At 48.8% G+C, this 14,360-nt stretch overlaps 1 protein-coding gene across 3 annotated transcripts in view; it reads left to right on the top strand.

Moving 5' to 3' along the window:
• The window catches only part of lama3 (laminin, alpha 3), an 858,151-nt gene that overhangs the window by 826,278 nt on the left and 17,513 nt on the right, over nt 1–14,360 (top strand). For all 3 annotated transcript variants that reach the window (XM_072468523.1, XM_072468524.1, XM_072468522.1), the window contains exon 74: nt 10,849–10,979. In XM_072468523.1, coding sequence (XP_072324624.1) covers nt 10,849–10,979 — 131 coding nt within the window. The remainder of the gene's footprint in view (nt 1–10,848; nt 10,980–14,360) is intronic.

The following is a 14,360-nucleotide window of genomic DNA, read 5'->3' as shown; positions in this document are numbered from 1 at the left end:
AAAGGCTCTTCAGCCACACCTTTTGTATCCTTCCTGATTGTCCTATGAAATGTCCTAGCGAGCTACTCAGTTGTGTCAAACCATGAAAAAGCCTAATAAGAGTGCAAATGGATGGACAAACCCAGCCCTACGATTTCCTGCTTCCTAAAATCTGGGGGCTTGAGTCAAAATGGGTGGAGCCTGCCTCACAAACCGGCCAAGCAGCAGCCTGATGTAGCCATACTCACAGTAACATACCTTTTTTTTTTTTAATAAATATTTTATTGAAAATTTTTGGTCAACCAACACAGTACATTGTGCATCCTTTACACAACATTATAACAATACAGATAATAATGACCTTTTTTATTTAAACAGGAAAAAAAAACAACAACAAATAAATAAATATTAAATAACAAAAATAAAAACTAGCCCTAATTGGCAACTGCCTTGTCTCAGGCCACCCCCCCCCCCCACCCACCCACCCCCCCATCCCTCCCCCCCCCCAAGTCTTGGGCTGCTGCTGCTGCCTTCTTTTTCCCCCATCTATCTTTCCGCAAGATATCCGACGAACGGTTGCCACCGCCTGGTGAACCCTTGAGCCGACCCCCTTAGGACGAACTTAATCCGCTCTAACTTTATGAACCCCGCCATATCATTTATCCAGGTCTCCACCCCCGGGGGCTTGGCTTCTTTCCACATTAGCAATATCCTGCGCCGGGCTACTAGGGACGCAAAGGCCAAAACATCGGCCTCTCTCGCCTCCTGCACTCCCGGCTCTTGTGCAACCCCAAATATAGCCAACCCCCAGCTTGGTTCGACCCGGACTCCTACTACTTTCGAAAGCACCTTTGTCACCCCCATCCAAAACCCCTGTAGTGCCGGGCATGACCAAAAGATATGGGTATGATTCGCTGGGCTTCTCGAGCACCTCGCACACCTATCCTCCACCCCAAAAAATTTACTGAGCCGTGTTCCCGTCATATGTGCCCTGTGTAATACCTTAAACTGAATCAGGCTTAGCCTGGCGCACGAGGACGACGAGTTTACCCTGTTTAGGGCATCTGCCCACAGCCCCTCCTCGATCTCCTCCCCTAGCTCTTCTAACCATTTCCCTTTTAGTTCGTCCACCATAGTCTCCCCTTCGTCCCTCATTTCCCTATATATATCCGACACCTTACCATCCCCCACCCATTTATTTGAGATGACTCTGTCCTGCACCTCTTGTGTCGGGAGCTGCGGGAATTCCCTCACCTGTTGCCTCGCAAAAGCCCTCAATTGCATGTACCTGAATGCATTCCCTTGGGGCAACCCATATTTCTCGGTCAGCGCTCCCAGACTCGCGAACTTCCCATCCACAAATAGATCTTTCAATTGCGTTATTCCTGCTCTTTGCCACATTCCATATCCCCCATCCATTCCCCCCGGGGCAAACCTATGGTTGTTTCTTATCGGGGACCCCCCCAATGCTCCGGTCTTTCCCCTATGTCGTCTCCACTGTCCCCAAATCTTCAGTGTAGCTACCACCACCGGACTCGTGGTATAGTTCCTCGGTGAGAACGGCAATGGGGCTGTCACCATAGCCTGCAGGCTGGTCCCCCTACAGGACGCCCTCTCTAATCTCTTCCACGCCGCTCCTTCCTCCTCTCCCATCCACTTACTCACCATTGAAATATTAGCGGCCCAATATTACTCACTTAGGCTCGGTAGTGCCAGCCCCCCCCTATCCCTACTACGCTGTAAGAATCCCTTCCTCACTCTCGGAGTCTTCCCGGCCCAAACAAAACCCATGATGCTCTTTTCTATCCTTTTAAAAAAAGCCTTCGTGATCACCACCAGGAGGCACTGAAACACAAAGAGGAATCTCGGGAGGACCACCATCTTAACCGCCTGCACCCTCCCTGCCATTGACAGTGCTACCATATCCCATCTCTTGAAATCTTCCTCCATCTGTTCCACCAACCGCGTCAAATTTAGCCTGTGCAATGTGCCCCAATTCTTAGCTATCTGGATCCCCAGGTAACGAAAGTCTCTTGTTACCTTCCTCAACGGTAGGTCTTCTATTTCTCTACTCTGCTCCCCTGGATGCACCACAAACAGCTCACTCTTCCCCATGTTCAATTTATACCCTGAAAAATCCCCAAACTCCCCAAGTATCCGCATTATTTCTGGCATCCCCTCCGCCGGATCCGCCACCTATAGTAGCAGATCATCCGCATATAAAGATACCCGGTGTTCTTCTCCTCCCCTAAGTATTCCCCTCCATCTCTTGGAACCTCTCAGCGCTATCGCCAGGGGCTCAATCGCCAGTGCAAACAGTAATGGGGACAGAGGACATCCCTGCCTTGTCCCTCTATGGAGCCGCAAATATGCCGATCCCCGTCCATTCGTGACCACACTCGCCACTGGGGCCCTATACAACAGCTGCACCCATCTAACATACCCCTCTCCAAAACCAAATCTCCTCAACACCTCCCACAGATAATCCCATTCCACTCTATCAAATGCTTTCTCGGCATCCATCGCCACTACTATCTCCGTTTCCCCCTCTGGTGGGGCCATCATCATTACCCCTAACAGCCTCCGTATATTCGTGTTCAGCTGTCTCCCCTTCACAAACCCAGTTTGGTCCTCATGAACCACCCCCGGGACACATTCCTCTATTCTCATTGCCATTACCTTGGCCAGGACCTTGGCATCCACATTTAGGAGGGAAATTGGTCTGTAGGACCCGCATTGTAGCGGATCCTTTTCCTTCTTTAAGAGAAGCGATATCGTTGCTTCAGACATAGTCGGGGGCAGTTGTCCCCTTTCCTTTGCCTCGTTAAAGGTCCTCGTCAGTAGCGGGGCGAGCAAGTCCAAATATTTTCTGTAAAATTCAACTGGGAATCCGTCCGGTCCCGGGGCCTTTCCCGTCTGCATGTTCCTAATTTCTTTCACCACTTCTTCTACCGTGATCTGTGCTCCCAGTCCCACCCTTTCCTGCTCTTCCACCTTGGGAATTTCCAGCCGATCCAAAAAATCCATCATTCTCCCACTCCCATCCGGGGGTTGAGCTTCATACAATTTTTTATAAAATGTCTTGAACACTTCATTCACTCTCTCCGCTCCCCGCTCCGTCTCTCCTTCCTCGTCCCTCACCCCCCCTATTTCCCTCGCTGCTCCCCTTTTCCTCAATTGGTGTGCCAGCAATCTGCTCGCCTTCTCTCCATATTCATACTGTACACCCTGCGCCTTCCTCCATTGTGCCTCTGCAGTGCCTGTAGTCAGCAAGTCAAATTCCACATGCAGCCTTTGCCTTTCCCTGTACAGTCCCTCCTCCGGTGCTTCCGCATATTGTCTGTCCACCCTCAAAAGTTCTTGCAGCAACCGCTCCCGTTCCTTACTCTCCTGCTTCCCTTTATGTGCCTTATTGATATCAGCTCCCCCCTAACCACCGCCTTCAACGCCTCCCAGACCACTCCCACCTGAACCTCCCCATTGTCATTGAGTTCCAAGTACTTTTCAATGCATCCCCTCACCCTTAGGCACACCCCCTCATCCGCCATTAGTCCCATGTCCATTCTCCAGGGTGGGCGCCCTCTTGTTTCCTCCCCTATCTCCAAGTCTACCCAGTGTGGGGCATGATCCGAAATGGCTATAGCCGTATATTCCGTTCCCCTCACCCTCGGGATCAATGCCCTACCCAACACAAAAAAGTCTATGCGCGAATAGACTTTATGGACATAGGAGAAAAACGAGAACTCCTTACTCCTAGGTCTACTGAATCTCCACGGGTCCACCCCTCCCATCTGCTCCATAAAATCCTTAAGCACCTTGGCTGCTGCCGGCCTCCTACCAGTCCTGGACTTCGACCTATCCAGCCTTGATTCCAACACCGTGTTAAAGTCTCCCCCCATTATCAGCTTTCCCGTCTCTAGGTCCAGGATGCGTCCTAGCATTCGCCTCATAAAGTTGGCATCGTCCCAGTTCGGGGCATACACGTTTACCAAAACCACCATCTCTCCCTGTAATTTGCCACTCACCATCACGTATCTGCCCCCATTATCCGCCACTATAGTCTTTGCCTGGAACATTACCCGCTTCCCCACTAATATAGCCACCCCCCTGTTTTTCGCATCCAGCCCCGAATGGAACACCTGCCCCACCCATCCTTTGCGCAGCCTAACCTGGTCTATCAGTTTCAGGTGCGTTTCCTGTAACATAACCAGATCTGCTTTAAGTTTCTTAAGGTGTGCGAGTACTCGTGCCCTCTTTATCGGCCCGTTAAGCCCTCTCACGTTCCACGTGATCAGCCGAGTTGGGGGGCTTCCCACCCCCCCCCCCCTTGCCGGTTAGCCATCATCTTTTTCCAGCTTCTCACCCAGTTCCCACGCAGCTGTATCTCCCCCAGGCGGTGCCCCCCCGCCCATCCTCTCCCGTACCCACTCCCCCCTTTCCCCAGCAGCAGCAACCCAGTAATTCCCCCCTCCCACCCCCCCCCCCCCGCTAGACCCCCCGCTAGCGTAATTACTCCCCCCATGTTGCTCCCAGAAGTCAGCAAACTCTGGCTGACCTCGGCTTCCCCCCGTGGTCACAGCTCGCCCCGTGCGGCGCCCCCTCCTTCCTGCTTCTCTATTCCCGCCATAATTATCATAGCGCGGGAACCAAGCCCGCGCCTCTCCCTCGGCCCCGCCTCCTATGGCCAACGCCCCATCTCCTCTCCCTCCCCACCTCCCCCCATCACCACCTGTGGGAGAAAGAAAAGTTACCATACCGCAGGATTAAAACATAAAACCCCTCTTCGCCCCCCCCCATTCGCCCCACCACTTTGTCCAAACGTTCATTTTCATAATCCACTCATTCCAATTTTTCTTCTACAATAAAAGTCCACGCTTCATCCGCCGTCTCAAAGTAGTGGTGCCTCCCTTGATATGTGACCCACAGTCTTGCCGGTTGCAGCATTCCAAATTTTATCTTCCTTTTGTGAAGTACCGCCTTGGCCCGATTAAAGCTCGCCCTCCTTCTTGCCACCTCCGCACTCCAATCTTGATAAACGCGGATCACCGCGTTCTCCCATTTACTGCACCGAGTTTTCTTCGCCCATCTAAGGACCATTTCTCTATCCTTAAAACGGAGGAATCTCACCACTATGGCTCTGGGAGTTTCTCCTGCTCTCGATCCTCGCACCATAACTCGGTATGCTCCCTCCACCTCCAACGGACCCGTCGGGGCCTCCGCTCCCATTAACGAGTGCAGCATCGTGCTCACATATGCCCCGACGTCCGCCCCCTCCACACCTTCAGGAAGGCCAAGAATCCTCAAGTTGTTCCTCCTTGCGTTGTTTTCCAGTGCCTCCAACCTCTCCACACATCGTTTCTGGTGTGCCTCCTGTATCTCCGACTTCACCACCAGGCCCTGTATATCGTTCTCATTCTCGGCTGCTTTCGCCTTCACGACCCGAAGCTCCTGCTCCTGGGTCTTTTGTTCCTCTTTCAGCCCTTCGATCGCCTGTAATATCGGGGCCAACAACTCTTTCTTCATTTCCTTTTTTATCTCCTCCACGCAGCATTTCAAGAACTCTTGTTGTTCAGGGCCCCATATGAAACTGCCACCTTCCGACGCCATCTTGGTTTCTGTTTGCCTTCCTTGCCGTTGTTCCAAAGGATCTGCTGCAATCCGGCCACTTTCCTCTCCTTTTTCCATCTGTGTCCAGGGGGAACACCCTTCTGGTTTACCGCACGGTGTTTTTAGCCGTTAAAATTGCCGTTGGGGCTCCTATCAAGAGCCCAAAAGTCTGTTCCACCGGGAGCTGCCGAAACGTGCGACTTAGCTGGTCATCGCCGCACCCGGAAGTCCTCACAGTAACATACCTTACAGATAATGTCCCAGACACCACCACCTCCACCCCAGGTTATGTCCTGTCCCACTGTCCTACAGAGTCAGCAGAGGCGGTGACAAAGCGGTATACAGTTGGGAGGTAGTTGCCCTGGGAGTCTTCAACATTGACTCTGAACCCTTTGAAGTCTCATAGCATGAGGTCAAAAATGGGTATGGAATCCACATGCCCGTTTAGCTCAGTTGGCTGGACAGCTGGTTCATGATGCAGAGTAAGGCCAGCAGTGTGGGTTCAATTCCCGCACTGGCTGAGGTTATTCATGAAGTCCCCACCTTCCGAATCTTCTGGTGATCCTCAGGTTAAATCACCACCAGCCAGCTCTCCCCCTCAAAGGGTAAAGCTGCCGATGGTCATCTGGCACTACAGCGACGTTACCTTTTACTACATGCAACCCTCCAACCTTTCCCCACACCAGCTAATAATACTCCATGTTGAAAACCACTCAGAGGAAGCACTAGGGTGGCACGGGTGCAGAATGTACTCTTGGTGGGGGACTTAATTGTGCAACTCCAGATCGAGATGGCCAGGTCCTAACCAAGGTGGCAATAGCTTCTAGACTGGGACTGCAGCAGGTGGTGAGGGAACCAAAAGAGGGAAAGACATACTTGACCTCATCCTCACCACCCTGCCTGCCGCAGATGCTTCTGTCCATGACAGTATCGGTAGTAGTCCTTGTGGTGACAAGTTCACACCTTCACTGTGATGATACCCTCCACTATGTTGTGTGGCACTCCACTGTGCTAAATGGGATAGATTTCAATCAGACATAACAACCCAAGACTAGGCGTCCATGAGGTGCTGTGCGCCATCAGCAGCAGCAGAATTGTATTCAACCGCAATCTGTAACCTCATGGCCCAGCATATCCCCCACTCCACCATTACCACCCAGCCAGAGGATCAACCCTGGCTCAATGAAGAGTGCAGGAGAGCATGCCAGGAGCAACACCAGGCATACCTAAAAATGAGATGTCAACCTGGTGAAGCTACAACACAGGACTACTTGTGTCCCAAACAGCATAAGCAGCAAGTAATAGACAGAGCTAAGCAATTCAACAACCATCACATCAGATATAAGCTCTGCACTCCTACCACATCCAGTTGTGAATGGTGTTGAACAATTAAACAATTCACTGGAGGAGGTGGTTCCAGAAATATCCTATTATCAATGATCAGGGAGCCCAGCACATCAGTACAAAAGACAAGGCTGAGGCATTCGCAATAATCTTCAGCCATCTCAGCCTCCTGTGGACAGATGCCAGTCTTCAGCCAATTCAATCTACTCCATGTGATATCACGAAATGGCTGATCGCACTGGATACTGGAAAGGCTATGGACGCAGACAATATACCCACTGTCCACCCATCAGTTTGCTCTCGATCATCAGCAAGGAAGGAGTTATCAACAGCGTTTTCAAGCAGCACTTGCTTAGCAATAACCTGCTCACTGACATACATTGTGGGTTCTGTCAGGGTCACTCAGCACCTGTCTTCATTACAGCCTTAATTCTAACATGGTCAAAGAGCTGAATGCCAGAGGTGAGATGAGAGAGACTGCCCTTGACAACAAGACAGCATTTAATGGAGTATGACTTCAAGAAGCCCGAGCAAAACTGGAGTCAATGTGAATTGGGGGGGGGGCGGGGGGACAGACACCTCCATACCTAGCACAAAGGTGTGATTGTTGTTGCTGTTGTTCCAGGGCATCGCTGTTGGAGTTCCTCAGGGAAGTACCTTGGCCCAAACATCTTCAATTGCTTCATCAATTACCTTCCATCATGAGGTCACAAGTGGAGATGTTTGCTGATGATTACACAATGTTCAGCATCATTTGTGACCATTCAGATTCTGAACCAGTCCATGTCCTAATACCTTTCTGAATGGAAGATTGTGACTGGTGGTGTTCCACAGGGATCTGTGCTGGGGCCTCTGTTGTTTGTGGTGTACATAAACAATTTGGAGGAAATTGTAGCCGGTCTGATTCTAAGGTTTACGGATGACACAAAGGTCGGTGGAATTGCGGATAGCAATGAGGACTGTCATAGGATACAGCAGGATTTAGATTGTTTGGAGACTTGGGCAGAGAGATGGCAGATGGAGTTTAATCCGGACAAATGTGAGGTAATGCATTTTGGAAGGTCTAATGCAGGTAGGGAATATACAGTGAATGGTAGAACCCTCAAGAATATTGACAGTCAGAGAGATCTAGGTGTACAGGTCCACAGGTCACTGAAAGGGGCAACACAGGTGGAGAAGGTAATCAAGAAGGCATACGGCATGCTTGCCTTCATTGGCCGGGGCATTGAGTATAAAAATTGGCAAGTCATGTTGCAGCTGTACAGAACCTTAGTTAGGCCACACTTGGAGTATAATGTTCAATTCTGGTCGCCACACTACCAGAAGGATGTGGAGGCTTTAGAGAGGGTGCAGAAGAGATTTACCAGGATGTTGCCTGGTAAGGAGGGCATTAGCTATGAGGAGAGGTTGAATAAACTCGGTTTGTTCTCACTGGAACGACGGAGGTTGAGGGGCGACCTGATAGAGGTCTACAAAATCATGAGGGGCATAGACAGAGTGGATGTTCAGAGACTTTTTCCCAGGGTAGAGGGGTCAATTACTAGGGAGCATAGGTTTAAGATGTGAGGGGCAAGGTTTAGAGGAGATGTACGAGGCAAGTTTTTCACACAGAGGGTAGTGGGTGACTGGAACTCGCTACCGGAGGAGGTGGTGGAAGCAGGGACGATAGTGAAGTTTAAGGGGCATCTTGACAAATACATGAATAGGATGGAAATAGAGGAATACGGACCCCGGAAGTGTAGAAGATTTTAATTTAGACGGGCAGCATGGTCGGCGCAGGTTTGGAGGGCCGAAGGGCCTGTTCCTGTACTGTACGCTTCTTTGTTCTTTGTATAGTGTTGGGGATTGTCAGAAGATACAACAGGACATAGATAGGTTGGAGACATGGGCAGAGAAATGGCAAATGGAGTTTAATCCGGACAAATGTGAGATAATGCATTTTGATAGGTCTAACATAGAGGGGAAATGTACCGTAAATGATAAACCTCTTAGGAATATAGAAAGTCAGAGAGATCTGGGCGTGCAGGTCCACAGACCTTTGAAGGTGGCAACACAAGTAGTCAAGAAAGCATACGGAATGCTTGTCATAAATGGACAAGGCATCGAGTATAAAAACTGGCAAGTCATGCTACAGTTGTATAGAACCTTGGTACGGCCGCACTTGGAATATTGCGCACAATTCTGGTCGCCATACTACCAGAAGGATGTGGAGGCTTTGGAGAGGGTGCAGAGGAGGTTGACCAGGATGTTGCCTGGTCTGGAGGGTGTTAGCTATGTGGAGAGGCTGAATAGACTTGGACTGTTTTCATTAGTAAGACCGAGGTTGAGGGGTGACCTGATAGAGGTCTACAAGATTATGAGGGGCATGGATAGAGTGGATGGACAGGCACTCTTTCCCAGGGTGGAGGGATCAGTCACCAGGGGGAATAGGTTTAAGGTCTGAGGGGCAAAGTTTAGAGGAGATGTGCGAGGCAGGTTTTTTTACGCAGAGTGGTGAGTGCCTGGAACATGCTGCCAGGGGACGTTGTCGAAGCAGATACATTAATGGCGTTCAAAAGGCATCTTGATAAACACATGGATAGGATGGGTATAGAGGGATACGGCACAAGGAAGTGCTGAGAGTTTTGGCAATGGTTGGTATCATTACCGGTACAGGCTTGGAGGGTCGAAGGGCCTATTCCTGTGCTGTACTGTTCTTTGTTATTTGTTCTTTGTATCAAGATCTGGAAAGTATCCAGGCTTGGGCTGACAAGTAGCAAATAGCATTTGCTTTAGGAAAGTGCCAGGCCACAAGAGAGATTCTAACTATCGCCCCATGACATTCAATGGCATTGCCATCACTGAATCCCTCACTGTCAACATTCTGGTGGTTACCATTGGCCAGAAACGCAACTGGACTGGCCAGGTAATTACAGTGGCTGCAAGAGCAGGTTAGAGGCTCGGAATTCTGTTGCAAGTAACTCACCTCCTGGCTCCCCAAAGCCTGTCCACCACCTACAATGCACAAGTCAGGAGTGTAATGGAATATTCACCACCTGCCTGGATAAGTGCAGCTCCAGCAACACTGAAGAAGCTCAACACCATCCAGGACAAAGCAGCCCGCTTGATCAGCACCCCATCTGCAAACGTTCATTCCTTCCATCACCGGCACAGAGTGGTAACAAGATTCACTACCAAGGCTCCTTAGGCAGCACCTTTCAAACCCACGACCGCCACCATCTAGAAGGACAAGGGCAGCAGACAAATGGGAACCCCACCACCTGGAGGTTCCCCTTCAATCACTCACTCATCCCGACTTGGAAATATATCAGTCGTTCCTTCACTGTCGCTGGGTCAAAATCCTGGACCACCCTCCCTAACAGCACTGTCGATGTTCCCATACTACATGCTGTAGTTCAAGAAGGCAGCTCACTACCACCTTCTCAAGGGCAGTTAGGGATGGGCAATAAATGTTGGCCTAGCCAGTGAGGCCCACATCCTGGGAATGAATTTTTCAAAAATTAAGTAACACTGTACTGTCTGTAGACCAGATCTAAGGAGCTCTGTACGGTTAGTGAGGCAGTACTGAGGGATATTGTGTCCTGTTAATATTCATCCTTCAACTAATTTAATTCAAACAGAGCGTTATCACATTGCTGTTTGTGGAGGTTTGCTGCACACAAATTAACTGTTACAGTTCCTAGATTACAATACTGACTCTGATTTAAAAGAAAATACTTACTTTCACTCTTTCTTGTTTTCCACTTTACTCTGTTAATCACTTTCCTTTGTTAGACTGGTTGAAGCAGGTTAATCTGGTAAGGAATCACAAGTTACAAGCACCCTGATGTCCACTAACTCAACACATTGCCTTAACTATCATAATCAATGTTGTAACCCAATATCCCTCATTACTGATACCTGAATGCTTATTTTCAGATAACTCGTTTGTGGTGGGCAAGGATTTTGAGCTCCTGTTTGATGTGCGCCCTCGAAGCCAGAATGGTGTCCTTTTCCACATCAACAGCCCACAGGGAGATTATCTCAGTCTATACATGTACAAGGGAAAGGTAGGAATGATTGTTATGTAATTAGCTAAACACCGTGACACGTTAGTGTGTTTGCCGTGTTTGTGGTTGTTTCAGCTTTATAGTCTTATTGCAAGTATCATCTTGAGTTAAGCAGTGCTCGTTATTCCTGTTGCAACCTGAACTCTGGCACTATCCATTATCCAATAAAATACATAACCAAGAACTTCAGCTGTAGCTCTCCATGTGATCTGAACTTGATATTCATGTTCTTTGCACACAATTGAGCTTGTTGACGCAGTAACAGGGAGGGTTGATGAGGGTAATGCCGTTGATGTGGTGTACATATACTTCCAAAAGGCAATTTTAATAATGCCACGTAACAGGCTTGTCAGTAGCGGGAGAGTGGCAGCATGGGTACAAAATTGGTTGAATGAAAAGGGACCCGAGAGTAGTGCTAAATGGTTGTTTTTCCAGCCGCAGCAGTGGGTTTCCCCAGGAACCTGCTTTTCCTGATCTACATTAATGAACTGACTTTGAGTTTGTACAGCACAGTTTCAAAATCTTCAGACGACACACTTGGATGTACTGTAACTGTTAGTAGAGTAATGATAGACCAAGCTGTTGGTATGAGCAGATGAAACTGGGGCTGGTTTAGCACACTGGGCTAAGTCGCTGGCTTTGAAAGCAGACCAAGGCAGGCCAGCAGCACGGTTCAATTCCCGTACCAGCCTCCCCGAACAGGCGCCGGACTGTGGCGACTAGGGGCTTTTCACAGTAACTTCATTGAAGCCTACTTGTGACAATAAGCGATTTTCATTTTCATTCATTTCAAATTTAACGCAGAGAAATTTGGTAGGAAGAAATAGCAGAGACAATATAAAATAGGTTTAGATTAGATTTAGATTCATTGTCACGTGTACCGAAGTACAGTGAAAAGTATTGTCCTGCATACAGTCCAGGCAGATCGTTCTATACACATAGGACAAATGATAAATAGACAATGTAAATACATAGACACAGGCATCGGGCGAAGCATACAGAGTGTGGCACTACTCAGCAGAGATGTGTGAAGAGATCAGTTCAGTCATTCTGGAGTCTGGTAACAGTGGGAAAGAAACTGTATTTGAATCTGTTCATGCGTGTTCTCAGACTTTTGCGTCTCCTGCCCGATGGAAGAAGTTGGAAGAGTGAGTAAGCCGGGTGGGAGGGGTGTTTGATTATGCTGCCCGCTTTCCCCAGGCAGCGAGAGGTGTAGACAGAGTCAATGGATGGGAGGCAGGTTCATGTGATGGACTGGGCTGTGTTCACGACTCTCTGTAGCTGTGATGATATAAATGCAGTAAGAAGTCTTACAACACCAGGTTAAAGTCCAACAGGTTTGTTTCAAACACTAGCTTTCGGAGCACTGCTCCTTCCTCAGGTGACCTGATTCCTCATTCACCTGAAAGGAGCACTGCTCCGAAAGCTAGTGTTTGAAATAAACCGGTTGGACTTTAACCTGGTGTTGTAAGACTTCTTACTGTGCTCACCCTAGTCCAACACCGGCATCTCCACGTCATGATATAAATGATGATACAATTCTGAAGGGGCTGCAGGAGCAGCAGGACCTGGGGATATATATGTACAAAAAGATGGAAAGGCAGCTTGAGAAAGCAGTTTGGAAGCCAGAGAGGATACTAGGCTTTATGAATAGGGGCACAGAATACAAAAGCAAGCTGGTTATGATTGACCTCTATCGAAGACTGGTTGAGTCTCAACTGAAGTACTGGACTGAATCCTATGCCCACCCCATGGTGAGTTTTGTGTCAAGGGGGCATTTAATCAGGCAGAAGGTTGGCAGGTAGGGACCCTGCCACATTCCTGCCGCCACCAGATTAAGGCAGGGAACTGCCCATGTACTGCCCTCTCCATTCCCCTATGAAACCCTCCACCCTATGAAGAAACTGTATTTGAATCTGTTTGTGCATGTTCTCAGACTTTTGTCATCACTCACCTCTAGCCTACCATCCAGCAATGGACTTAGACTTGTGTGGGTGTCATACAAGCAGCCTCCCCTGTGGCTTTGCTGTTCAATAAAGTTGCCAGACTCTGATTGGCCAGCAGATTTTGGCGGGTGGTACTTTTCCCCCCTTTGGTCCCTGATCTCTGGAGAAGGCCTGATGCTGGCATATCAAGTGACTCATTGACACATGGGCCTTCCCAAAAAGAGGCAACGCAGCGGTCTCCACCCCCTTTACCTCCATGAGATTCCACCCATTGTATCCATTTCTGTGCAGCACACTGTAGGAAGGATACGAGGACACTGGAAAGAGTGCAAAGACAATCTTTGAGAATGGTTCCCGGGATGAGAGACTTCAGATAGATTGCAGAAGCTGTCGCTGTTCTCCTGAGAGAGGAGAAGGTTAACTGGAGAGGTTTTGATAGAGGTGTTCAAAATCAGGAGGAGTCAAAAGCCAGAGGTCAATGATTTATGGTGATCAGAAAAAAAAACAAGGCAACATTAGGAAAAATATTTTTGCACAACAAGTGGGTAGGATCTGCAGTGCATTACCTGAAAGTGTGGTTGAGGCATTTAAAGGCGAGTGGGTGAATGAATGAATGAATGGCAGATGTAGTATAATTTGGAGAAATGCAAGGTTATCCACTTAGCAAAAACGAGAGGGCAGACTATTATCTGAATGGCCATAAATTAGGAGAGGTGAATGTGCAACGAGACCTGGGCATCCTCGTACACCAGTCACTGAAGGTAAGCATGCAGGTACAGCAGGCGGCAAAGAAGGCAAATGGTATGTTGGCCTTCATTGCGAGAGGATTTGAGTACAGGAGCAGGGATGTGTTGCTGCATTTATACAGGGCCTGGGTGAAGCCACATCTGGAATATTGTGTGCAGTTTTCGTCTCCTTATCTGAGGAAGGATGTTCTTGCTATGGAGGAAGTGCAGCAAAGTTTACCAGACTGATTCCTCGGATGGCAGGACTGACGTATGAGGAGAGATTGAATTGGTTAGGATTGTATTTGCTCGAGTTCATAATAATAATAATAATAAACTTTATTAGTATCACAAGTAGGCTAAATTTAACACTGCAATGAAGTTACTGTGAAAATCCCCGCATCGCCACACTCCGGCACCTGTTCAGGTACACTGAAGGAGAATTCAGAATGTCCAATTCACCGAACAGCACATCTTTCGGGACTTGTGGGAGGAAACCGGAGCACCCGGAGGAAACCCACACAGACACGGGGTGAATGAGGAGGGGGGAGGTTCTCATAGAAACCTATAAAATTCTAACAGGATTAGACAGAGTAGATGTAGGAAGGATGTTTCCGATGGTGGGTTTGTCCAGAACCCGGAATCACATTCTAAGGGTACGGGGTAAACCATTTAGGACAGAGATGAGGAGAAATTTCTGTTTTGTTATG

The sequence above is a fragment of the Scyliorhinus torazame genome, chromosome 11, assembly GCF_047496885.1.
Source record: "Scyliorhinus torazame isolate Kashiwa2021f chromosome 11, sScyTor2.1, whole genome shotgun sequence".
Taxonomy (NCBI): domain Eukaryota; kingdom Metazoa; phylum Chordata; class Chondrichthyes; order Carcharhiniformes; family Scyliorhinidae; genus Scyliorhinus; species Scyliorhinus torazame.
This window is presented reverse-complemented; position numbering and strand designations above follow the sequence as displayed.